At 38.1% G+C, this 27992-nt stretch overlaps 1 protein-coding gene and 1 pseudogene across 1 annotated transcript in view; one reads left to right on the top strand and one right to left on the bottom strand.

Moving 5' to 3' along the window:
• SLC38A11 (solute carrier family 38 member 11) overlaps nt 1-17603 on the top strand; it is a 50854-nt gene extending 33251 nt beyond the window's left edge. Inside the window, exons 8-12 of the mRNA XM_061200859.1 lie at nt 1187-1257; nt 1927-2088; nt 5112-5224; nt 8073-8204; nt 17310-17603. Coding sequence (XP_061056842.1) covers nt 1187-1257; nt 1927-2088; nt 5112-5224; nt 8073-8204; nt 17310-17603 — 772 coding nt within the window. The remainder of the gene's footprint in view (nt 1-1186; nt 1258-1926; nt 2089-5111; nt 5225-8072; nt 8205-17309) is intronic.
• A 9045-nt stretch (nt 17604-26648) lies between these two features.
• Nucleotides 26649-26851, bottom strand: LOC133098141 (NADH dehydrogenase [ubiquinone] 1 beta subcomplex subunit 1-like; annotated as a pseudogene).
• Nucleotides 26852-27992: the final 1141 nt, after the last annotated feature.

The following is a 27992-nucleotide window of genomic DNA, read 5'->3' as shown; positions in this document are numbered from 1 at the left end:
GCCTTTATGCTTTCTAGGACCCTTCTTCCCTGTCCCCCTCTTCTATCTTATGCCTTTTTTGGGTCTCACTGAAGCCTTTCCTTTTCAGGGAAGCTGGCCATACTGTTGGACATTTGCTACCTTCTATTAAATGACACTGTATAATAATAACAATGTTAATACATAAGCTGATAATACTAGTGACCATTTATTGAATACTTACTGTATGCTAGGCTCTCTTCCAAAGTTTTACATTTTTTTCTTATTTAATTTACACAATAACTCAGTGAATTTGGTACTATTATTATTATCCTCATTTTATAGATATCAAAACTGAAGCACAGAAAGGTTAAGTACTTTGCCTAAGATCACATAGCTAATAAGTGGATGGGGCCAGAAGATCACACAGGCTGTCTGACCTTGGAGCCTGTGCAGAGACGTATTCAAGCTATTTAAAGTGCATATATTTCTAAAACCTCTTTGAGAAGTGTATATACAGGTGGGAATTTGAGGCAACTGGCAGTTCAGTAAGGAAGAGATGGACAGACCAAAAAGACAGATCTCAACTTCTTTATTTACTGTTTGTGGAAGCTTGACCAGATATGTCACCACCCAGAGCTTGACTTTCCTAGTGCATTAAATGGTGATAATAATACTTAAGTGTTATTGTGAAGATTGAGATAGCATAGGATAGTTCCTAGAACATAGTTAAGTACCTTTTCAATTAATATTAGTTCAAGCCCACCTTTCTCAATAAGGTGTAGTGCCAACTGTGAATTTCCCATGGGTAGGATGAACCTGGAAGAGTTAAAGGGAAATAAAGGGCAGCATTGATTAACTGAGGAAGAACTTTGCATTATTAGTGTTTGAATCTCCCTCAACAAGTATCTCAAATGATGAGTGCATAACAAATGTTTGTTGTTAAATTGATAAGTAGATAAAGTCACAGAGTTAAGTGGTCCATTTTAAATATGTAAAACTAGAGTCTCTCCAAGTCATTGGCATGCATTTTCAAGGACTGAGGTTAACAGTAACATTGGTATTCCTGGGAAATTTATTTACAATTTAAAAAAGATGAATGGGAGCCCCTTATTAATTTCTGACTTAAAGATGTTCAATTTATAGTGTGACATCATTTCTTGTTTTCTTTTATGCTTATGCTTGCATTTGTTTAATCATTCGTCAAATTAACTGATTTCTCTTCTAGACCAAAAACAGAAGATGCCTGGACATTTGCAAAGCCCAGTGCTATTCAGGCTGTTGGTGTAATGTCGTTTGGTGAGTAGATAGTTTCCAAGGCCCTTTCTCAATATGGAGTCTTCTGTACCATGAAAAAGTGCTGTGTTTCATATTTGTGTCTGGAGAGCAGATGTCCTAAGTTTTAGACTTCCCATTAGCAGCATATGATCCAGTTTGTGCCAACATAAAATTAGGCTCAGACTTTTCTCACTCATCACCAGAATTTGCTTCAATTTGGACAAGTCTCTTCCTCCTGCAGAAAACTCATTTAAGTGTTCTTGTTTCTTAACTTGAAAATCTAGCAAGTGTTATGGACTTCTTCAAAACCTTGCACACAAAGTATTGTGAATTGGCCCTCTAAAGTTACTCTGTTATATCCCAGATGGGAAAGGAAGCCCTGGACTGAAAATATGGTGTTGTTTAGATTTCCTTTAAGATTGGAAAGGCCACTGGGAAATGGGAGAGAAAGTTGGACAGGCCTGGTATATATCAAGAGTGACATGAGGAGAATATAAGCCTAATGCGAATGAAATTTCTCATTCCTACAGCCATTAGAAAGAAAGATTATTTCTGACATATTTAGTAAATTAGTATATTTGAACTTCAGTTCATTAGTATTTCAAAGTAGCATACATCTCTGAATTTTCAGAAGGAAAGGGAGAACTATGGTGCTTGCTTTAATAATGCTTTTTTTTTCTTGTATTGCAGCATTTATTTGCCACCATAACTGCTTCTTAGTTTATGGTTCTTTGGAAGAACCCACAGTAGCTAAGTGGTCTCGCGTCATCCATGTGTCCACCTTGATTTCTGTATTTATCAGTATTCTCTTTGCTACATGTGGATACTTGACATTTACTGGCTACACCCAAGGTAAAATGAAAAATTCAGTATTAGCATATTTTGGTGTTGATATGGAGTGGTGCTATCACTTCTCATTTTAAGTACAATTATACCCAATGTTCTACTTCAGAGTAGAACCCATTCTCTCCTCTACCTTCCTGCCTCTCCTAGTTTTCCTAATTTTCTCCTTTTTAAACTGCTAAGCTTCTTCTGTAGTCCATTCTCCTTCCTTCCATGGTATCACTTCAAAGCACATGAATTCCAGCTTCCCTCTGTACTAGTCCAATGCAGTTTCACTTTCAGGGACACCAATATCCTCCCACTCTTCAAAGCTAACAGTCTTCTTGGTTCTGATTTTCATGGACCTCTCTGAATCACTTAACAGTTCTGTACATTCTTTCTTTCCTCCCGCAGAGAAAAGAGCACTACCATACCATCATTCACTCCCTTAATATTTTTTTCTCTCTGAGTGATTCATCTTTGCTTTCTCCTACCTCCTCTCCCTCTCTCCCTCCAACCCCCATTAACTGGCTCAAGCAAGTTGGCTTTTTTTTCTCTCAACAAATTCTTGGAGATTTTCATTGTTTTAACTCTAGTCCAGAACTTTCTTTTCATCTCCAGCCTCTTGCCTGCAGGACATTTCTACTTAGTTGTTTCACTCTTGCCTTAAACACAAAATACATCTTTCCCACAAAACCAGGGCTTTCCCTCCTCACCCCAACTCTCATCCCAGGACCCCACACTGAATTCACTTCTCTTTTCTTCTGTTCATCCAGGCCCAACAACTGAATGGTCATCTCTTCTACATCCTTGACCCTTACGTTCACTCATCTCTGTAGTGTGAGAGTTAGGGTATTCTGACAGCCTGCTAAATACTGTGATTCATGCATTTCACAGCTTTTGCAGGTCTGTTATCTCATTTGACCTTCAGACAACCCTAGGAAGGTAAGTGGAATAACTAGTTTTACCCCCTGCCTAGAACACAAAGAGGCGGAGTAACTTGCCCAAGCTGGCTGATGACAAAGTAGAAAACACATCTCCTAACTTTCAGTCCCATTTTCTTTCCATTCCATCTTGTCGTCTACCCCATTTTGGTTACATCTGGCCCATTAAAAACTGTCTCTTAGCCTCTAGTTCTGCTTAGCTTACTTTTCAGATGACACTGAAGTACTCTTGGGTGGGTGGTACATTGTTCCAAATGCAGGTTACAGGTGACTATGATTATAGGGAGAGATTTCTCAAGAAATAAAGAAGATGGCTTCATAAAAGAGTGATTAATAACATAATCCCAGTGCCATCAAAAATATAATACCTGTGTGTGCCATTAGAGTGCAGTAGTGAAGTGACCTTGAAAATCTTGATAAAAATTGTTTCAAAACATTGCCATGTATCACTATTGCTACATAGTTTGCAAAGACAAATAGCCTGTAGGCTCCAGTCTGCACAGGACCTTGGTTTTAAATGCCTTTTCTATAAGATATAAACCCTTTTTCTTAGTCACACCTTCCTGGTGTTTTTAATCATTAGTAATTGTTCAGATATAATTAAGTCTTTATATAACAAAGCTGACAGGTTGGTTTTGGTTTTGGTTGTCTTTTGTTTTTTTCTTTCTTTTCTAGCTATAATTCCCTAAAATACACTTAGACTCAAGCTAGAATAAGCTGACGTTGTTTCTTCAGGCCATTTTGCCTTAGGCAAATCTAGTCTTGTTTGTGCACACTGCATGCTTCTTTTCCCTTTCATTACATAATCTCCAGCTTGTGAGGCAGTGAGAACTCCACATTGTTCTTGAATTTCCCAGTGACTTTTGAAAAGGTGCAGGGCCTGTTTTTTAGTGGAGGTTAGTGAACAGGGAGCTTTGGTCCTTTTTTCTCAGAGTGTTGGAACCCTTTCAATCAACCTTGGATGAACCTCTGCCACTACTGCTTTGTGATTTAATCTCCTTCTGCCCAAAAGGAACACTAAAAAGTAATGTACATTTACTCCAATTAACAGGGGGAGGGGAAAAGAGTCACTTAAAGTAAGTCTTGGGAAGAGGCAGGTCATTTAGTCTTTTAATGAAAAAAAAAGTACAGAAGTATTATTATTTAGTTTTCTTTGTAAACAGTGTGGTAGTGTGTGACTTTTATCTAATTTTCTATTCAGTCTAATTGAAAAATGTGACCAACATTTTAAAATGTAAGCATGTTATGTTTAGGAAATAAACAGTCTCAAATATTCTTTGTTTCTACATTGGGAAACTTTTTGCTGACATTATCTGTGCCCTCATTAGATCCCTGCATTTCCTCACAGGTGTCTAAGAAAATACAGTCTCTAAATAAGAATTGGTTCAATGTATATATGGTCCATCGTTTAGTTTGGAACTAATTAAATATAATACTCTGCCTGGGAAATAACCATATTTTCTCAGTTTTGAATCAGTGCATTTACCTTGGGCTCATCAGATACCGTGGAAGATAATGTATGTTTGGAATTCCTTGCTGTGGCCCTGAGTTTGTGATTAAACTCTATAGCGTGATATACAGGAAATTCAGCTCCCTACATGTACTAGCCTACTGTTCCTTTCAGGATTGTCCTTGATCTAAGAATAACATTTCAAAAGGAAATTTGTTTATTTTAACAGACTTTTTTTTTTTTTTTAATAATGAAGTCACTTACTTACCAGAAACAAAGACCAGAAGCAAGTTTATAAAACCAGTGCACAAGAATTTAGGGAGTTGATTCTGGTGTAAGAAGACAATGGATAAAAGTATTTTTCAGAACTTGGTACAAATTTAAGGCTAATCTTCTAAAAACAAACACTGAGAGTAAGAAAAAAAGTATTAGTGATGAATTTGCTTTCAAGTGGAACATGTGCTACTTTTAATACCCATCAGTAATTATATAGTTTTTGAATGCAAAATTTATGTTTAGATTTGGCAGTCTATTCTATTAAATTAAATGACGTTTATGTAGCTTCACTTATATAGTAAATATCCAATATCTCATTTATTAGATATTTATCTCAAATACCCAGTATCTATTAAATAAATCTATTTTATATTATTCTCTAGGAGACTTATTTGAAAATTATTGCAGAAATGATGACTTGGTAACATTTGGAAGGTTTTGTTATGGAGTCACTGTCATTTTGACGTACCCGATTGAATGCTTTGTGACTAGAGAGGTAAGCACAACTTCTTTCCGCCACTTTACCTAGGTCATTTCTCCACTGCATTAATTTGGGGCGATTTATAAATCATTTGATTTTGCAAATTCCCAAGTGCATGACAAGTAATATAATGTATAAAATTTTCTCTTTTAACCAGTTTAAAGATAAATTTATATTCAGATGTTTACAAGATATTTTTTCAAAAGTTGGATTTTAAAATCATATTTGGTAGTTTTATTTTCAAAAAGTATTTTATTTTTCATGAAAACCCAAAATTCAATTTAAACCATTAGTTTTACAGATATATTTTATTTATATATTTATAAATTTATAAATGTTTGTTTATGTAAATATAAAATAAACATTTCTTTATTCATTCATGAATTTATAAATATGTTTATTATGATAAATATATTTATCTATTTATACTTATATACCATATAAAATAATAGAGAGTATATTATTTACTTATATCTGTATATTGATATATTTCACTTATAAAGTCTACTCCAAGTTATGTTACATAGCCCACCTGAATTTGTAGAGGAAGATTAGGTAAAAGAGAACTAATTTTTTTTGTGTAAAATTGGATAATGTGGCTTGTCAGGAATCCCTTATACAGTAAGCTAAAAATCCGCTGTACCATTTAGCAGAAAAACATGATCCTGCTTCTTAGTGGTTCTTTCAGGAATCACACTGAAAAGGCTTAGTCTTAGGATCTATTCCTAGAGGCTGTGTACACAGTGCACCATGTCAATGGGTCTAATGTGTGAAGCGAAATGCCTACAGAGCTTCAAATACACTAACTAATGGGCAGGCTTCTAGAGGCACACCAGTGCTTACCTTATGCCAATTCTGCGGATAGGGAACTGCACAAGGAAAAGGAATGAGGAAGTGTTCAGCACTATGTACATCCTTTGCAATTATCACTTGTCCTCACTTACAAATGTATAACTCATAGGCCAGCTCTCCTCAAATACAGGGAGCAGTAGACTGAACTTGATGAATATTTTTTAAATTGAAGAGCCTTTAAAATTTTTACCAACTATTGTTGGATTCCGGAAATGGTTTTATTTTAGTTTCTGCCCAGTACTTTAGCTTCAAATCTGATCTCTAGATCAGCAATAATAAATGGTGCATTCTCATGTGGTTTCTGGTGAACTGCTCGTGGTCTGTCAGAGTCACTCCACCTGTATAGCTTATGTCTTCAGTACTTGGAACTTGTGTTTCCTTTCTAGCTGCCATGACAGGAAGACAGAACTGAACCAAGATCTCTGCCATGGTAGCAAATACTAGGCAGAGGAACTTTGTATATACCTCACCCATTCACTTCCTTTTTCTTTCTCTCCTTTCTGCACACACACACACACACACACACACAAATATACAGTTGGCCTAAATATAATCAAAGCTGTTTCTATTCACAGGTAAAGTAGCCAGCCAAGTACAAGGGTGCCACAAAGCCAGTCTGTGCCTAATAAATACTCTCACTAGCCTGCCCCACTCAGTGATCTTCATCTGTAAGAATGAACTTCAAATTAGGTAATATTTGGAAGGACATTACCAATTGTAAAACCATAAATGAGTAAGAGTGATTAGTATCCCCATTTAATTATTAACAGAGTTATGGCAGTATCCAGTCAATGGGGGACTGTTACTCAACTAGGAATGCTACTTACCACAGTCATTAAGGTCCCCCAACATCTGACCCTCTCCCACCATTTCCAATACCTGTCTCATGGTTCTTTTGCATAAAGCTACCACCCTATTCAGGCTGTCTCCTCCTTGTCCCCCGTAGGTATCTTTACTGTTCTTACCTCTTTGCTCTTTTTCACACTGTTGCCTTGGTCTATAATTCTGTTCTAAATCCCATCCATGTTTCAAGTCCTGCCTCAAGCCAAGGTAGGACAAGCACATTTCAGGAATACTGTAAAGCTGATTACTCTCAGGGAGACAGATCTAGATAACTAAAGCACTGTCTAGTTCTGAATTGTATTTGATCTTTTTAATCTGTCAAAAATTGATCACTATTTGTTTCATTAGATTGGTTGGATCTCTCCAATTAGGATGTTAATTTCTGAGAATAGGAATCATCTCCTAGACATTTTCTCTTAGCAAATCATAACAAACTGTGGGACACAGTAAATAAGTAACCGTTGATCGATTTCCTGATCTGAGTATCAATGGAAAATGGTAATCAACTCTTCTCCATTTTTGTTGAGGAAAGGCGAGATAAAATAGACTTGGCTTGTATCAAATAGGATTTAGATTATATGAAATTAATTTCCTGTTAGTAAAGGATATTACACACCCATTATTATTAAAGGATATTGTGCTAACCCCTTCCTTAGAGGTCATTCAAATAATCTAAATAGCATCTGTAGTTTGTGTAAGTGGTAACCTTGTTGGACTCAAGGAGGAAGGATAAGGTAACTTCCCAAGGTCTCTCTTACACTTGAGAAATATATTTATTCACACATTAGTATGCCATGTTCTGAGTCTGGAATGTAATCCATTGCCTGTCTAATAGTTCAACAAAGAATACTTGTTATTGATATATGTGTGTGTCTATGTGTAAATACTTTGGAAACGATAGAACATTCATTCATATGGCTTTGGCTTAAGATTTGATTGATTGCCTAATTGGTAGTATTTTATACAGTCCTAACTACTAGAATATAAAATACTCTCTTTTTTTTTTTTTAAACATCTTTATTGAAGTATAATTGCTTTACAATGGTGTGCTAGCTTCTGCTTTACAACAAAGTGAATCAGTTACACATATACATATTAAAATACTCTCTTAATAAGTCCTGCACAACTCTGAGACTCCCTCTCTAAATAATCTGTTTATATTTGGCAGGTAATTGCCAATGTGTTTTTTGGTGGGACTCTTTCGTCAGTTTTCCACATTATCATAACAGTGGTTATCATTACTGTGGCCACACTTGTGTCATTGCTGATTGATTGCCTTGGAATAGTTTTAGAGCTCAATGTAAGTACATTTAAAGATTCTAAGAATCCCTTTTAAAATAATGTTTACATTTAACCTGAGATGTATTTTCCCTTAACAAAGGTGTCACTTCCTAAAGTGGAATGAAAATGTGTTTGTTATATTATAGTAAATATTTATAAAGATGATACTGTGTACTTTATAGGACTATATTTTTAGAGCAGTGGTTCTCCAATGGGGGAAACATTGCCCTTCCCTCTCCACCTGCAGGGGACATTTAGCAATGTCTAGAGACATTTTTAGTTGCCACAGCTGGGTAGGCTGGTGCTAGTGGTATCTAGTGGGTAGAGGACGGGAATGTGGCTAAACATCCCACAATGTGCAGGGTGACCCCTACTACAAAGAATTATCCAATCCAAAATGTCAGTAGTGCTGAAATTAAGATATTGGTTTAAAGGACTTTTTTCATATTCTATTTTCTGTACAGCATACGTGTTACTGAAAATAACGATAAATTAAATGGATCTGGAAAGTCCTATGCAGAGTGAAGATAGGTCTAGAGAGATTAATTAAAATATGTAATGAAGAGACTTATATCCACACCCCACATTCACTTACCCTGGTGCAAGTTCTTCTTTTTTTCTTTGAAGTATTTTTTTCTCCCTCTAGGCTTTCCTTTGTAATCTCTACTGCTGCTTCCCAAATCTAGGTCCTCATCATATCACATCTGAATTAGTACTGGCGTTTTGCTTCAACTAGCATATATTTAAGCTCTGCTTCCAGCTTATCACCATCCTGCTTAAAAATCTCCACTTTCCTACCAACAAGCATAAAATCTGTTGCCTTTATGATCTGACCCCAAACCTTCTATGGAAAGTTATTTACCATTAACTTCCCAGAATCTGCCCTCAGCTCCAGTCGATCTTATTTTTGACCTATGAGTAAGCCATATTAATTCTTTCTTTTATCCTTTGGCTTATGTTTATTCTTTCCTGTAATTATTATTTTCCTTTCCTTTCTGTGCAAATATTACAAAGATTTAAAATTTAGTGCAGCTTCTAACTTGTTTATTTGTTGATCAGATATATATTGAATAATTACAGTTGACCCTTGAACAACATGGGTTTGAACTGCACAGGTCCACTTGTGTACAGATTTTTTTCAATAAATATGTACTACATGAACCTCAGCTGGTTGAATCTGCAGATATGGAGGAACCAAGTATGTGGAGGGCTGACTATAAGTTATACATGGATTTTCGACTGCTCAGAAACCCCCTCTAACCCTTACATTATTCAGGGGTCAAGTATACTGTATTCCACACAACAGAGATACAAGGATGGGAGGAAATCAGAAAGGAAACATGCTATCGTGGAGCTTACAATCTCACAAATAAAAGTTCAGCTGCTATATAGGCAATGAAGAAAAGAAAGAGGTATAAGTGGACTCCTAAAAGACATTTTTGAGAAAAGATTGACAGAATTTGGTAACCAGTTCAACTGGGAGGACAGGGGGATAGAGGGACACATCAAGAATGACTTCTTGGGATCCAGCAATTCCTCTTCTGGGTATTTATCCAAAGAAAAACACTAATTTGAAAATATTTATGCACCCTGAAGTACATGGCAGCATTATTTACAGTAGCCAAGATATGGAAACAACCTAAGTGTCCATCAATAGATGAATGAATAAAGAAGATGTGGTATGTATATACAATGGAATACTACTTGGGCAAAACAAAATGAAATCGTAGTTGGATCCAGAGTGTATTATGCTAAGTGAAATAAGTCACACAGAAAAAGACAAATACTGTATTATCTTACTTATATGTGGAATCTAAGAAAGATTAAAAAAAAAACAAAACAAAAACAGGCTCATAGATACGGAGAACAAATGAGTGGTTGCCAGGGGGGAGGGGGGTGAAATAGGTCAAGGAGATTAAGAGATACAAACTTCCAGTTATAGAATAAATAAGCCATGTGTATGTAATATACAGCATAAGGAATATGGTCTATAGTACTGTAATAACTTTGTATGGGGACAGATGATTTACTAGACTCATTGTGGTGATCATTTTATAATGTATGTAAATGTCAAATCACTATGTAATAGACCTAAAACTAACATAATATCGTATGTCAACTATATGTCAGTTTTTAAAAGTGACCAAAAAAAAAAGAATGACTCCTTGGTTCTACTTTGTGGAAGTAGGATAATGATGGCATTTGGCGAAACATGAATAGAAATGAATCTACCACGTTAGAGTCTTTCATCTTCCCCTTCTACAGTCCTAATGAAATTTCTACTCAGAATCACACCACTTAGCATTTATCAATCATGCCCCCACAGGGAGGACAAGCTTTTACAGATGGAATCCCAAGTCATCATTTACTCACTCCACTGAGAGTTAAGGGGAAGGTGAAGGTGTATTATTGTCAGTGCCCGAGACACTATTCCCTCCAGGTGCCATTTGGATTTGAAGGTCCAGGCAAAGGTAGTGGAAGATTCAGTCAGGAACACACTATTGGGAATTCTCCTGCATCAGAGTATGTGGCAAGTAGGGAGTAGGCAGCTCCCCCAAAACCGCATGGGACTAGGGAAACATCTATTCCACTAGCAATGAAAAGAAGGCTCATAGGAGAGATGGACCATTATCCAAGGTAACTTTTACCTATGTCCTAATTTTGCACAGGCCAAAGACTAGTAGGTTCACTCAAAATCATTTCATGTTCCAACCTTGGTCTATGTAAAGGGATGACTGCTACCTAAATGTGCTAACTTGATTTATATATTATCTTGTATCATGTATTGTTTGGACTGTCCATAAGCTTGCCTTGCCTACCTAAGTGCAAGTTCTTTGGAGACAAGAATGGTACTTAGCTGCCTTCTCCATCTTCCACAGTATATAGCACAGTGCTAAGAACACAGTACTCCAGTTACTGCATGGGCGATTGCCCTTGGGAGCACAGTTGAGGAACTATTTCTGCAAATGCCCCGGACATAAGAGACATTCTTAGTGTAGCACCAGGAAATTAAGTGTTACAAAAAATTGTTGGGGTTGACAGTAATGGTAACCCTCTAATTATGCTGAGGACATGATCGGCATGACTCCCAGCTCTGTTATTTCTTATTTTGTGAAATGTCTCATTTGAGTTCGCATGTTTGTTTGTTCGTTAGAACATTGTAGGATTGTCATGTGAGAGAAAATGTCTTTATCAAGTGCCTTGCCACTCACTATTTTGATAGCCTAAGAATGTTTTGTTCCCTTTAAGTTAAGCAAGCATACACATATTGCTTATTTTTCAGGAATGATATATTTTTGTAAATTTGACCATTACTTTCTGTTAACTGTGAATCTCCCTCACACTCACACAATAAAATTATAAGCACATAATCACATTAAATATTCCCTGTTATGCTTATGTTGAAATTTTTTGTGGTTAAGACAGAATTCTGGTGTTGTAGTCAAAGAATAATATTTGGTGAATATCTGTTATAAAGTCAAGATCTGAGCTGGCTTGGAGGACTATTTTTAAAAATTTAAAACATGATTCTAGATCCTTAGATTTTTTTAAAACCTGGTTATATAAACATTCATAAAAAACAGAGTGTTAAATTGTCATGATCTAATAACTCAATTACACTAGTTTTAAAACACTTTGTAGGAATTCATAAAATCTAAGATCTCCATTGTCTTCCAGACCACTTGAGTGCATATTTTTCCAGTCAACAAAAGTCTTTTGGTTAGCACAATATCATAGTCAGGTCTTTGTTCAACTCCGTTTTGTGTGGGCATTTGTCATGTTTCATAAAGCCAGATCAAGCATCATTTCTGTCAGTAATGCAAGCCAGGTCACGCAACACTTTAGAAGTAACTAAAGCATGTGGTGTTCCCCTTCTGAACAACAGTGTGAGCTAACATATAGGGAGTATTTACTCTGTGCCAAGTGTTTTGCATGCATTATCTTCTTAATCTGTATTAATTGTATAGATAAAGAAACTGAGGCACGGAGTGATTGGAGTGATTAAATAGGTCACACTCTTTTTTTTTTTTTAATTAAAGTATAGTTGATTTATAATAGATTACTTTCAGGTGTACAACATAGTGATTCAATATTTTTATAGATTATACTCCATTTAAAGTTAATATAGAATAATGGCTATATTTTCCTATGCTGTACAATATATCCTTGTAGCTTATCTATCTTATACATAATAGTTTATATCTCTTCATCCCCTTCCCCTATCCTGCCCTTCCCACCTTCACCCCTCCCCACTGGTAACCACTAGTTTGTTCTCTATATCTGTGAGTCTGTTTCTTTTTTTTATAGTCACTACTTTGTTTTATTTTTTACATTCCACATATAAGTGACAACATACAGTATTTGTCTTTCTCTGATTTATTTCACTAAGCATAATACTCTCTAGGTCCATCCATGTTATTGCAAATGGCAGAATTTCATTCTTTTTTATGGCTGAGTAATATTTCTCTGTGTGTGTGTGTATGTGTATGGACACCACACCTTCTTTTATCCATTCATCTGTTAATGAACACTTAAATAGGTCACACTAGTTTTAAGTGGTAGAATCAAGAATAAGTAGAGGGCTTCCCTGGTGGTGCAGTGGTTAAGAATCCACCTGCCAATGCAGGAGACATGGGTTCAATCCCTGGCCTGGGAAGATCCCACATGCTGCAGAGCAACTAAGCCCGTGCACCACAACTACTGAGCCTGTGCTCTAGAGCCCGCGAGCTGCAACTACTGAGCCCATGTGCCACAACTACTGAAGCCCGCGGGCCTAGAGCCCGTGCTCTGCAACAAGAGAAGCCATGATGAGAAGCCCACACACCACAACAAAGAGTAGCCCCCACTCGCCACAACCAGAGAAAGCCCGCGCACAGCAACAAGGACCTAATACAGCCAAAAATAAAAACAAATAAATAAATGTATAAAAAAAAAAGAATAAGTAGAATATGGACCTTTACAAATGAGATGTGTAATAGAATCAGACCTTCAATTTGCAAAGTTAGGGGAATGCTGTTACTTAGTATAACTAAAATAATACAGAATAAATTATTCAGGGTTATATTAGTTATTTAATAAAAAGCAAAACCCCATTTAGAACTTAGCTTCCCTTTTATTTTATTGTTTTCATGGCAGCAGACAACGACATATTTTCCAAGGCAAATGCACCCTCAATTTTAAAGGATTCATTTTAGAAACAAATAAAATAAATGGAGGTTCCATTCTTGGTAATAAGAATCCAGCATCTTGGCACTGATGGTGCTCTTAGAGAGAAGAGGCATCTGCAGTAATTGGGTCCTATGGGTTTCTACGTGCAGGAGAGCAAAGAGAAAAGATGAAGCAGCTGGTGCTTGTGGTCGGAGTAACCAGCCCAACAAGCACTTTGTGCAGCTTACAGTGGAAGGAGGACAGCAAACCAGTTACCCAGCAAGAGCCCACATACAGGGTGAGGGAGCCGTAGTCCAAGCTGCCAAAGACCTCTGAGCTAGAGTTTCTTTTTTTTTTTTTTTTTTATTAATTTATTTTATTTTATTTATTTTATTTTTGGCTGTATTGGGTCTTTGTTGCTGCGCGTGGGCTTTTCTCTAGCTGCTGCGAGCGGGGGATACTCTTTGTTGTGGTGCGCGGGCTTCTCGCTGAGGTGGCTTCCCTTGTTGTGGAGCACAGGCTCTAGGCGCGTGGGCTTCAGTAGTTGTGGCTCACGGGCTCAGTAGTTGTAGCTTGCAGGCTCTAGAGTGCAGGCTCAGTAGTTGTGGCTCACGGGCTTAGTTGCTCCACGACATGTGGGATCTTCCTGGACCAGGGCTCGAACCCGTACCCCCTGCACTGGCAAGCAGATTCTTAGCCACTGCGCCACCAGGGAAGCCCCTAGAGTTTCTTTATAAGGTATAGGAACACATTTCACGAGTTCAAATTGATTACAAAGTAGAAATCTTAAATATGTATAAGCATTCTTTTTTTTTTTTTTTAATATTTATTTATTTAATTTTGGCTGTGTTGGGTCTCCTGTGCGAGTTGGGTTTCTGTGTGAGGGCTTTCTCTAGTTGCAGCGAGCGGGGGCCACTCTTCATCGCGGTGCGCGGGCCTCTCACTGTCGCGGCCTCTCTTGTTGCGGACCACAGGCTCCAGACGCGCAGGCTCAGTAGCTGTGGCTCACGGGCCTAGTTGCTCCGCGGCATGTGGGATCTTCCCAGACCAGGGCTCGAGCCCGTGTCCCCCGTATTGGCAGGCAGATTCTCAACCACTGCGCCACCAGGGAAGCCCCAGCATTCTTTTATTTAGTTTTCAGCTTCCTTGCATCAAATAAGAGGTTTCTCTTCAGGTAGGAGAATTCAGATACTTTTCCAATCCGGATTGCCAGTAAAAATCTTCAGCACTTTCTGTTATTTCCCTCTTGCAAACTTCAAAATGCACTGGCATCTGTGGTGTTATTATCAAAGGATAGTGCTTCCCCCCCCTTTTATAATTAAGGCTATATTTTCTTGTCTTTTTGATAAACTGTTATGGTATTTATGTCCTGTCAAGAAATTTCAAAAATTATCCCAAAGCCAGTGGTGTGACCTCAGGCAAGGCTATATTAGATAGATCAAATTAGCTGGACTCATTTATAGGGACTAGAGCAGATGGAACTGTCCTATCATTTTACTGATGATCTGAGGTCCTAACAACAATCTCTAGCAAGACGGAGCTCTCAAATATTAGGAAAGTAACCTCTATCAAGACAAGATACTCAACTGGACTTCTTCCAGTACAGACATCAGCTATACAGTTTTCCCACTTAATTGCTACTTTCTCAACCCTTAAAAATTATGGCATAAACAGAACACCCATTACTTTGCACTGCCCAGCAAGTTAGGTTTGGAAGAGTCCCAAAATGCTGACTGATGACAGCTTCTTAGCAGCAGCTGGTGGCAGTTTTCATCCTGATAGCACTTTCACACTCCACAGTTCCAGATGAAGTAGCTTCACATGTTTGTTCCTATGAAGAGACTCCCTCTCTCTCTCTCTCTCCACACACACACACACACGTACATATATAATTGTCTTCAAAAATTATTTCATAGAAATCAAAGGATAATTACTATAAGCACAGATGGAGTTCTACAGTATTTTTTATAACTTGAAAAACATTGTCAGTTTCAAGTGACATGATGGAGCCTAAGGAATCCATAATTCATTTAACTCTGGCCATATGAAAACTAATCCTTTATATGCTGTGTACCATTGTAGGTATTCATTTGTATTCATGTGCTATGAATAGCAAAATTATATTGTCCATATATTTTAAATTGGAATATGGTACCTCTTAGAATTTTCTCATTCTTATATCTCTGTAGAAATATTTTCCATGAAGTGTGGTCCCTTCTATTCTTCCCCATATTTTTAGATGCTGCCTGGCTAGTCTGACTTCATAATTTGTCCCCCTCAATTGATATTTCTCCAGACTTTTGCTGTTTTTGTAAAAAATAAAAAAGTTACATTTTTGAAATCATAGTTGTATATTTCTTGTATGAGAGTAGTAATTAGTGTAAAATACAGTAAACTTAGTAAATGGTGATACTGAGAAAAATATTTCTTTTAAAACTATTTTTAAGGTCGAATCTGTTCTTTCACATCATCCAATTTCAAAATCAGTTTTCTATGATTTTTCCCTAGGGACAATCTACCAAAATAATGTGTCAAAAGTTTTCAAACCATAGTGATAGGCATATAGGGTTTCATTATACTATCCTTTCTACTTTTCTGTATGTTTACAAATTTCCATAATAACTTTTTCAGGTATGGAAAATTTTTTTTTTTTTTTAATTTATTTTTAGCTGTGTTGGGTCTTCGTTTCTGTGTGAGGGCTTTCTCTAGTTGTGGCAAGTGGGGGCCACTCTTCATTGCGGTGCGCGGGCCTCTCACTATCGCGGCCTCTCTTGTTGCGGAGCACGGGCTCCAGACGCGCAGGCTCAGTAGTTGTGGCTCACGGGCCCAGTTGCTCCGCGGCATGTGGGATCTTCCCAGACCAGGGCTCAAACGCGTGTCTCCCGCATTGGCAGGCAGATTCGCAACCACTGCGCCACCAGGGAAGCCCTAAAATATACTTTTTATGGAAAGCTTCTTTTGTATTCTAAACTGTATCATACTTGTTATTGTATGTCTTAAAATTTTTCTGTTTTATGGTTTAAGAAAATATCATTTGTCATATGTCATTTGTCACATCATATAAATATATTTTGTTAATAATATGTGTTATGTTTTGTTTAATATATAATTAATTTTTAACATAATTAGAAAAAATATTACCTAAAATGCATTAAATTTTAACATTACTTCATTCGCAGAGCTACTAGTGCAGATTTGGCCTCCTCAAGGGGAAAGTCTCTTTCCTTTGAAGTCAGTAACTCTTGGTCTTTTTATAATAGATAACACCACTTCCCATAATTTTCAATCTAACATTCCTCCTCAGGTTGGACTTATCCATAAGCCAATGTGGGGGAAGGGTGAATGAGTCATAGTTATTTAGTTCTGCTGTCAATTTTCTAGGGTAAATAATGTGTTTAGTTTTACTTGAAAGAGGATTTAGAAATGCTACTTCATGCTAAGTACCCTTAGGGGTACAGTTTTCCTTTCTCATACAGACAGGCACCTACTTTCATACAAAGTCAAGGAAAGAGGAGAGATAAGACGTTATGCCCTATATACACCTTCCAATAGTCCCCTTTTGTACACAGCTGACAAACTGACCTCTCAGCTTTGAATGGCATAATAGATAACCAGCAATTTGAAATGAAGAGTATAAGGAAATATGATGTGACTGAAAATATGGGAACTTTTAAGAGTTTGCCAGGAGTCAGTCTTACCATCTGCTTTATTTTATAGTATTTTCTGATTATTATTTAAGCCTGATATACTATTATATTATTTTACTTTTCTCATTTGTAAATATACCATCAGTAAGGGAAAAACCTATTCCTAAGTCTTTCTTGGAATTATTTTTCTTTCCTCTGTTTGATTTAACTGAACCTATCAAACTTTTAACATGCATGATGACAAATACATTTTGTAAATGTTTTTTAAAAACAGTCCAAGGAGTGCTCCATTCAGTAACATTATCTTATTTCTTGTTTTGAATACACAGGGTGTGCTCTGTGCAACTCCTCTAATTTTTATCATCCCATCAGCATGTTATCTGAAACTGTCTGAAGAACCGAGGACACACTCAGATAAGATTATGTCCTGTGTCATGCTTCCCATTGGTGCTGTGGTGATGGCTGTTGGATTTGTCATGGCCGTCACCAATCCTCAAGACTGCACCCACGGGCAGGAAATGTTCTACTGCTTTCCCGACAATTTCTCCCTCACAAACATCTCAATTTCTCGTTTTCATCTGACAACACAACTTTCCATTTTAAACGTCAGCATCTTTCAGTGAGTTGCGCGCTTTAAAAAATAGGTATTTTTCATAGACTTCTAAACTGCACAATAACATTCACACATGTTTTAGTCTCTATATTATAAAATTATTACTTTGGCATTTATCAAGACTTGGTTTTTCTTTACTCTTTAGTCCAGTATAAAAGATAAAAAGGGGGCTTCCCTGGTGGCGCAGTGGTTGAGAATCTGCCTGCCAATGCAGGGGACACGGGTTCGAGCCCTGGTCTGGGAAGATCCCACATGCCACGGAGCGACTAGGCCCGTGAGCCACAATTGCTGAGCCTGTGCGTCTGGAGCCTGTGCTCCGCAACAAGAGAGGCCGCGATAGTGAGAGGCCCACGCACCGCGATGAAGAGTGGCCCCCGCTTGCCACAACTGGAGAAAGCCCTCACACAGAAACGAAGACCCAACACAGCCATAAATTAATTAATTAATTAATTAATTTTTTTTTTAAAAAAAAAAGTAAAAGATAAAAAGGAGGGAATTCCCTGGCGGTCCAGTGGTTAGGACTCCACGCTTTCACTGCCGAGGGCCCTAGTTGGGGAACTAAGATCCCGCGAGCCACACAGTGTGGAAAAAAAAAAAAAAAGATAAAAAGGAAAAGAAAGTTGAATGTATTTTATCTTAAACTGGGACAAAATAAATGTTTTGTTCTAATGACTGGGCTGCACTAATCTTAAATGCAGGAGCAGTGAAGCCTGTGGCGTCTGCTGCCACCCTCTCAAAGCAGTATTCTCTTATTTAATATGTGAGCCAATATATTGTGCTGTAAAATGAGTAGATGATTGTGGGTTGCAATTTTGTGTATGTGTCCCTTATGAGAAAAATACATTTTTTGTCTTAAAAGAAGGACTCAAAGGGAAGGAAAACTCAAGACTATTAAAGAGACTAGATATCCCAAGAGCAAAGTGAAGCTGTCCATTATGATTTCAGCAGCATCCCTTGTTTAGAGGAAAGTGAATCCCTGGAGAAATGAGTAAAGTCCTTCACATGTTACAAAGCGTGACTAATAGACTGGGTATACAGAGCAAGGTGTGTGAGGAAGCAAAATTACCTCGCAGTTTTGATCCTGTGGGAATATGATGGTAGTGCCATTAAATGAATTATAAAATGGGGGAAAACCACAAGTTGTTCTGAGGCACAAGCTTAAAGAGATCAGTTCTGCATCAGTTTTGGACCCGTTGAATGTGAAGTGCTGGCAGGAATAAACAACTGGAAGCTGAACTTTCAGACTAGAGCCTTGAGAGAAGAATCAGGGCACAAAAAAGAGGCATTCCCACTACTACGGGGGGGTCCTCAGAGAGATTCTTGGGCGCTCTCGTTGACTAGATTCTCCAGAAGCAGACAGTAAGATGGAGTTTGGCATTCGGGGTATTTATTAGGCATTATAATGAGTGTGAGAGAGGGGGAAAGCAGGATCAGGTGGGCAAAATGGAACTGCAGTGCAGGCTGGCAAAGCCTCAGCCAAGTGCATAAGGAGTCTGGAGCATACGTGACCCATCAGAGTTGTCTCAGTTCAGATGAAATAGCCAAGTTTTAATACTGCTACTTCCATCAGTCCTTGAATGTGGGCAGCTCTTTGCAGCTGAGCAAACCCTAAAGGGACTGAGAGCTGGAGGTGATCTGCTGGTGGCTGGGACACTAATGCTTCCTTGTGCGGGGTCTGGGAGGCACAGCAGTGTTCGCCACAGCTGGCCTCAGTTTTTAATGAGAACTTTTTTATATCTCTTAAGGAGGATTTCATGTTTTCATATCTATGACAATCTTTTAAAAGTAACAAGAAAATTTGGCTTAAAATCAAGTATCTTAAATCAAGTATCACCCAAGATTTCATTTCTCACCTTTTCATCTGTATTTCAATCAAGTTGACAATCCATAGTACTGTTTTAATTGTTGTCGAATAGTGAGAAAATATCACAAGCAGAGAATACACACCTGACGTATCTGTAAAAATCACAGGCCAAAAAAAAATTATTCCCACAGGAAGTGTATAAGGGATAGTTTCACAGCAGTTTGAATACAGAAGTGGTGAAAGCTGAGTTGTCATGTGACTAATAATAAGCAAGGCCTCTTGAAAGCAAAGGAAGCTGCCCCTTAGCCAGCAGGGCCGTGCTCAGGCTTTGCGTGGTAGCATTCGCTTCAACAAAACATCATCCGTGCCACTAAATTAATTTAAATTCTATTGGCCGTATAGCTTTTCTGTATTTCATTTGTAGAGTTGTTTTTTAAAGTTGGTTAAGAATCATAAGGTGATTTGTGTCCATTTTTAGATCAATACATGTTTTGGTAAAATGCTTATAAAAATACTTTCATTCCATACCGAGGGAATGTAAGAAATTTTTGCAGCAGTCCATCTACATTACTCAGGACTGAGAAACACTGACCTACATAGTTGTTAGATAAAGTCATGAGAGAGGAGATTTCCAAGGGTGTACAAAGAAAAGTACGTCAAGGATAACGTAATTTAGTACTTAACCTTCTATTATCTTGTACTCTTGCTATTGCTTCAGATACATTAACCTTGACTCAAGTAGGTGAAACGCTCCGGGTAAGAACTGAGTGCTGCGTTAATGCCTAATAAATATTTGTTCTGGTTTTGTGTGTGTGTTTTCCAAATCAACTGCAGAACAAGACTACCTTGGGCCCAGTTATTAGCTGCAAGGATTACCACGTTCAAATTATGATAGAATAAATGTTAGAAACACATCTATTTCACAGGAATACTTATGTTTATTTTGCCAACGTGCAGAACTTTGGGAACCACCCCCATCTATGTTCTGCCTCAATTTAATGAGATTTCCACTGAAACTCATTCCCTCCCTGCTACTTCTTGCCTGTAACAAAACAACTTGAATATTTAATCCAGTTTTTGAAGTTGTCACTACATTTGACCTTATAAAGTGCTTCTTAATTTTAAAGAGGAGGGGAGGGAATAGTATATTTATACACTAATGCAAACATCTAGCAATACATTTCCTTTAAGGATGTAGATTGGACGGTATCTGTATAACTTACAAATCGGGTCCTTATGCATGTCACTTATAATTGGATCTTTAACCTCAACCCTAACTTGAACTGTCTTCAAATATCAGAACAGGTCAGACTGCTTTGCCTCTGACCAACCCCAGTGGTGTCAAGCAATAATTGTTGCCTCTTGTCTTTCCTAAAAGAACTCTGAAATCCAGGTTATCCAACTAGGAAAATCCCAACTAGTCCTTTGCTGGAGTCATACTGCGCACATCTACTTAATTAGATGAGAGATAGAAAGATCAATTTATTGGATAGCAGCAGGCCTCCTTCGGGTTGATCTGTGGCAGTCTTCTCAGGGAAGTGGTGCTGGTCCATTTTTTAGTATAGCTGGCCGCTGACAGGACCAGGCGTTGTCAGGTATTCTCAAGCATGGACCAACCAATGACCATGAGGTAAGGTACCCATAAATGCTTAACTGACTTTGATGGAGGTAATAATTAGCTACACCAATCAGATAACCTCCTTGAAGAATTTGTAATTTTTCTAAAAAGAGTATAAAGGATTTGCCCGGATTACAGAGTAGACAGGCAGAGCGGACAAGAGGCACCGTGACCTAGAGAACACATAGACTGGGAGACAAAGGAAACAGTACATTCTCTAGAGCAGTGGTTCCCAAACTTCAACACGTGTCAGAATCATTGGTGGGCTTGTCAAAACACACATTGCTGGGGCCCACATGCGGAGTTTCTGGTTCGGTGCTCTGGGGTGAAGCCTGAGAATTTGCATTTGTTCAAAGTTGCCAGGTGATGCGGTTGCTGTTGATTCAAAGATCACATTTGAATAAGGATGGAGGTTGGACATAAAAGAGATGCCAGATGGGGCCATGTGTTTAGAGGCTGGGCAGGGCGTAGAATGCCAGATTGGAGGTCAGGAAGAAACTGAGAGTGGGGACAGGAGGGAGAGCTCTTGTCAGAGAGTAACTGTACTTATCCTTCATCTCTCTGAAAATTCCTTTGGAGAAGCTTACAGAGGGGAGAGGAGAGACCAAGACAGGGAGATTAGGGAAGAGTAATGACAAGGGAGGGGAGGAGAGTTAACAAAGAAGAAAACAGAGATTATGGTCTAAAGTCAACACAGCTGCAGTGGTTAAACTATAAACCTGGTTTGGAACCTACAGGCGTTCAGGGAAGATTGCATGAGCTTCATAGCTCTTATTATGAGAAGGAAGAAAATATACCGGTTCCTCAAAAGTACAGCAAGTTTTCCTAGGACTAAACTCAATAAAATGTCTTACTTGGAAAAAAAATCTTATTTGGAACATGAGTAAAATTGGATTATACTCATAATAACATCATGCTGATAAAGAATTCACGTAGCTATCTTTATAGGACATTTCAATAGTCATTTTCTAATATTTGCTCATTGAAAATGAAGATTATGAATAAATTTAGCTTTGGAATTTTTATTATATTGTTCACTTATAGCAATATGCTAAATGTCTCATTTAAAAAAAAAGGCACAAAAAAAAAAAAAAAAAAAAAAGGCACATACAGATTTAATCTGTCCTTCATTCCTAACACCTACCTATTTCTGGTCCTTACCAACTCACACCCAGACTAATGCCACAGCCTCTTACCTGAGCATTCTGCCTTCAGGCTCTCCTCCCTTCAAGATGATTTGTGCATCACTCCAAGAATCATCTCATTAAACTGATGCTTTGATAACACCAAATGCTTGCTCAGAAGCTTTTCATGAAACTCTTGTGCTTATAGGATAAAGTACAAACTCCATGGCCTGTATTCAAAGTTTTTATAGAATGGCCTCAACATATCTCGCCTCATCTCCCATGACTGCAGGAAGGAACCCTTTTTTCTGACATAACTAAAGCATTGTTTTACAGTAAAATTGCTTTCTGCCCCTTTTGCCATTGCCCTTGAATTCTTGCCATCCTCTCATCTGAAATATCCAAACCTTCCTTTCCCACCCTCATCAAATTCTATCAATCCTCCAATCTTCTCCCTGTGCCATCCCTGACAACTCTAGCTGCAGGTTAATTTTCCTCCTTTGGAATTCTGTAATTCTTATGTTATGTGAAGAAACCATGTCCCGCCAACCGGACTAAAAGTTCCTTGAGGACAGTGTGTTTTAAAGCCTCTTTTTACTCTTAATAGTCCATGGCATGGTACCTTGAATGTACTAAACACTTAAGTATTTGAAGTGAGATTGATAGTATAGAAGGGAAAATGGCTGATTGTACCTATAGCCATACATACTCTTTTTTTTGTTTTTTTAAATTTATTTTTGGCTGCATTGGGTCTTCGTTGCTGTGTGTGGGCTTTCTCTAGTTGAGGCGAGCAGGGATACTCTTCGTTGCGGTGTGTGGACTTCTCATTGCGGTGGCTTCTCTTGTTGCGGAGCACGGGCTCTAAGCGCACGGGCTTCAGTAGTTGTGGCACGTGGGCTCAGTAGTTGTGGCTCGCGGGCTCAGTTGCTCCACGGCATGTGGGATCTTCCGGAACCAGGGCTCAAACCCATGTCCCCTGCATCGGCAAGCGGATTCTTAACCACTGTGCCACCAGGGAACCCAGCCATACATATTCTTTTAATTGGATTTTTCCATCTGTAATGATTGTCATTCAGTAAAGTAGCAAGTTAATGTGATAGTCATTCATCCAACAAGGTGGTTTAGATAATTAAGTTGAGTTTCTCGTTTTGCTTTATTAAGCATCGAACCTTCAGAGAATTTATTTAGAATATTCTTTTTTTTTTACATATAAGCATATATGTTTATTATTAATTTTAATAATATTAAAGACATAATTTACAAATAATAATAGAGTATTCAGTACTGTATCATAAGCTCTTTATAGCCAATTGAATATTACAGGGTGCTTTGGTTGATTGTTGCTGAACTCTCATATCTGTAAGCAACCTATGATTGTAGTTCAACCATGACTTGACAAATGGAGTTCCATTCCAATTCACTCTTTTCCCAATAAATTTATTGTCACTAAATCTGAAATGTGATCTACTATTAAACTATTTTTATCCTCATATAAACTATACTCATTAAATTGAAATTTCTTTCAATTTTAGCACTACATATTTCATAACTTCATCACCTGTCAGTGAAGTGAGTGACTATTGTGCTGAATTGCATAATAGTTTTCAAATACTGGAAGAATATTTCCTTAATGTTCTGTGCTATTCGTAATGTGATGGCCACAGACACACCACACTTTTAGTTTAATCTGCATTTTTTACATTTTTCTCAATTATTTTCTTAAGTTTAGACTGTTTGGAATATTCTTAAAAGGTCTCTTCAAGTGCATACCAATCAGCACATAGTTTTTCACTTGTTTTGACTGCTAAATATTTACTTGTCTCTTTCTTAATTACAAGCTCTTTGAGACCTAAAACCATGTTGTATTTAGTTTTATTTTTTGCCAGTGTATGCTCATATATCTTAGTAATTTGAGATGCATGGATAAACATTTAATGACTTGAATTTACCTAATTCAGATGTATTTAACTAAAATTTATAATTTACCAGGAAAACTTACCTTAATTCCTTCATTTAATATTATTCCTAAAGAAATAGTCAAAACTTTAAAGCAAAATGTATTTATGGTTCAGATACAATTATCACCTTGTTTATTCTCATCTGACAGCTCAGTAATTTGATAGAGCAATAAAAAGAAGAGGTGGTTTAGGAACATGCAGGCAACAATTTAAGAAAAACACCCCAGACAGCAAATGAGTTTGCAGTTTAAAATTTGAAAGACTGAAAAATTTTATTTCCAAGGCACAGTGTATTATCTTAATTCTGTGTTGCCGGAGGACAACAAGGCCAGTTCCAGGAAAATAAATCCAGTCCAGGCTTCTTACAGTCAGGTAAGAAGTCAGAACAGTATTGTTCTTTAATTCTTTAGGTTCTGGGAGAAAAAATAGTAAAGCGTCTTCTAAGACAGAGGAAAAATTATTGTACCCCAGAATGGCAGCCTTTGGGTGACTTCTGACTTTTCCTACACCACTTTGCATTCTTATAAAGTCCTAAAAAGAATTTTCTAAGTTATACCTTTTAACTATTGTTTCTCCATGTGCAAGACATAGACAAACTGGAAGTTGAGTGATACGACCTTGGGTTTTATGTGCTTTATGTTTCAAAGCATTTCAAAATGAATTTAGATTTGTTTAAAAAGCTGTAAGAATAGACAGGGAAGGAAATCAACATTAAATATTTAGAAAAATAGGGCTTAGAAAAACTTTGGGTTTTGTAGAAGTGGCTAGTTGATTGCACAAACACAGCGGGAGATGCTCCCTATTCTAGAAGACAATCTGACCCTTCAAAGTAGACATTTTAAACAAGAGATTAAGAAATTTTAAAATATTAGCTTGAGGTAGAAATTTTTCTCAGAAACAAATGATTTTAAATGTGTACCCTAAATGCCAGCTGAGGACTCCTCACCCCCAAGTGAATTGGTTAAACTTGATCTTAAACCCCATTCCACACTCAGGAGCCTACTCCATAATTCTGGTAAATTAGCCGGGCTTACATTCTCGTGATTCTCTATGCCGCCATAAGCCAGGGTTCTTTTGCTCTGTACCTGAAAAACTCCACAATACTCCAGATGCAAAACACACAGTACCTGCATCATTTTCCATAAAAATTATTCACATCATGCATTGTGTATTTTTTGTGTTGTTGTTGTACCTTTTGAAGATTTAGAGTGCTTAGGAGGAAGGGTCACACCCTGGGGCATGGCCTTCGACCAATGTTTAGGCTTCACCTCCTAAACATCTCCTCTACTCTTCATTTTTCATCTCCTTCAGATTAACAAGCAAATATTTCCCTGTGACTTTCTCAGCAAGGTCCCAGAACCTCCAGGCCTCTAGAAGACCCCTATTCCACTTTACCCCATACCTTGTCATTGTATTTTTGACACAAATGCCATTCTCTTCCTAAGAAGAATTCAGGTGGAAGCTGTCAGCACATCCATATTTTTCCATTTCCTGACATATAGGTACTCTGTCATTTATATTCTGAATTGCACTTCTGGTGACTTCACTCTCCGTAAAAAGAGAAACGAGGGACTTCCCTGACAGTCTAGTAGTTAAGACTCAGCGCTCCCAATGCAGGGGACATGGGTTCTGTCCCTGGTCAGGGAACTAAGATCCCGCATGCTGCATGGCGCGGCCAAAAAAAAAAAAGAGAGAAACGAGAAGACTTCTGCTTGCATAAAGTTAAAACTCGGTTCATGGCGTTAAATAGGAGCGGTTCCATCCAAATGGGTAACACAAGGTTGACCAGCTCCCGCTGTGGTTTCCCAACACAGTGAACCCTCATGGCTTAAAGCTGTGCTCCCACAAGCCCCTCTTGTGTATCTCCAGCCATTGTAGTTTCTCGCCTCAACATCTGTACTATTCTCCAAACAACCGCTGTGTGTCTGCCTACTTCCTTTGCACGCCAGATAAAACTGGCCTTTCAGAATTAGATTTCCGCAGGCCCAGCTGTAGTAGGTGGATAATCATCTGCTTTATAAGTGAGGAGAATATGAAAAGTCCCTCTACTCATTTTCTCAAATATCTTGTGTAAATGATGCCATGGTATCTGACATATTGTTGATTGCTCTGCATTATTTAAAATAGAGACATCCCTTAACATGGGGGCGTTAATTAGGGGATCCAGATTGACAATTAGAAAGTGTAACTCTAAGAGGATGAGAATGCTGCCTCCCCACTTCTCTCCATCTCCCTAAATTCTAGTAGCACTTAAGATTTTGCCCAAATGCCTCCTCCTCTGAAAGTTCCCCCCAGCCATTTCCAGCAGACCATAACTTTTCTTTTCTTTTTTTTTAAATAATGAATGTGGGGAATTCCCTGGCAGTCCAGTGGTTAAGACTCGGCGCTTTCACTGCTGTGGGCCTGGGTTCGATCCCTTTTCGGGGAACTAAGATCCCAAAAGCTGCATGGCACGGCCAAAAAAATAAATACATAAATAAAATAAAATAATGAGTTTGTTTTTCTCTCATAATTTAAAAAAGGTAAACATTCTGTAATTCAGCCACAGTCTCTACTTCCAGATGACTTCTTCATTGGGCCTCAATTCCTTTTAAATAACAGACTCTTGTTCCAGAAGGCAGTTAGCTTTTCATCATGTTTTCTGTCTAGACAACATCCAGAGACAAATCCCAAAGGGAAAAGTATATGTACCCAGTAGTCACGCACAGTCTGAAGTAAGTTCATCATGAATGCTGGGGCCCTGGTGCCAACAACAACCCCACGACCAAGGGCAGCGGTAAGCCCAGCCACCAGCCAGACCATGACTTTTCTTCTGCAAGACAACGGGTATATGTCTGACAATCAATAGAAGGAACAATCTAGTGTAAATAAGAACTTTCTAACAATTAGAGGCAACGGATGTCAGCATGGGCTACCCTGGAACTTAGTGAGCCTTCCGGGCCTGGAACAACTTAGAAGTTGGACAAACAATTGCCCACAGCGTGGTAGGGGCAGTTCACGTGCTGGATAAAAATTGAACTTGATCTTTAAGGTCTCCCCAAATGCTGAGCTTCTAGGTACAGCTTTGTGTCCTCTAATAAAATAAAATACAGAGTTGTTATGGAATTCCTTCATCACTTATTTTTGCACACCTTTTTTTTTCTAAATAAATATTAAACAGCTTAAAACCAGTGGTCCTTCATATTTTTTTCAGTGCTTAGACTGCCTTGCACAGAATTAGTGATCAGAAAAATTTATGGATTGAACCATGAAAGCTGGTTTTGAAGGGAGGTTAAGAAAGGGAAGGGAAAACAACCTTGAGAGAATAAAGCAGACATGAAGCAGCATCACCAAGCACCAAACGTCTAGGGGTTAGGTCCCACTGAAATATAAGAGCTCACAGGGAGTTAGAGGGATCCTTCAACAGCTTCCTTTGTTCTACCATCGGGTCTGTGCAGGAGTTATTGCTGCCACTGCTGACCAGCATGTGAGACCAGTTCTCATTCTCTTCTTGTCATCATTCCTGATTTTCTACTTACGGGAAAGATATTTGCAGGAAACACTAAAAGAACTGTTTAATAATTGTGTCAAATAGATCCATGAATTCTTTAATTTCCCTCTTTGATTGGAGGAAATTCTCTAAAAGCAGAATAGAACCCAATTACAGACAAGATAAAGACAAATGCATCAAACCCATGATTGGGTTCACAAACGTGCAGCATCTATTGGCGATTAAGAGCTGGGAGGTGGTTATACTGCCTTACCCTGAAAAGCAGGGTCTGTGAACCAGCAGCATTGGTATCGCCCCGGGAGCTCTTTAAAAATGCAGAATCTCAGGCCCCACCCCAAACCTAATGAACCAGAATCTGCGTTATAACAAGAGCCCCAGGTTGTTCATGTTCAAGTTTGAAAAGCA

This window comes from Eubalaena glacialis, chromosome 1, assembly GCF_028564815.1.
Source record: "Eubalaena glacialis isolate mEubGla1 chromosome 1, mEubGla1.1.hap2.+ XY, whole genome shotgun sequence".
Lineage (NCBI taxonomy): Eukaryota > Metazoa > Chordata > Mammalia > Artiodactyla > Balaenidae > Eubalaena > Eubalaena glacialis.
The sequence above is the reverse complement of the archived record's forward strand: the minus strand, read 5'-3'. Positions and strand labels throughout refer to the sequence as shown.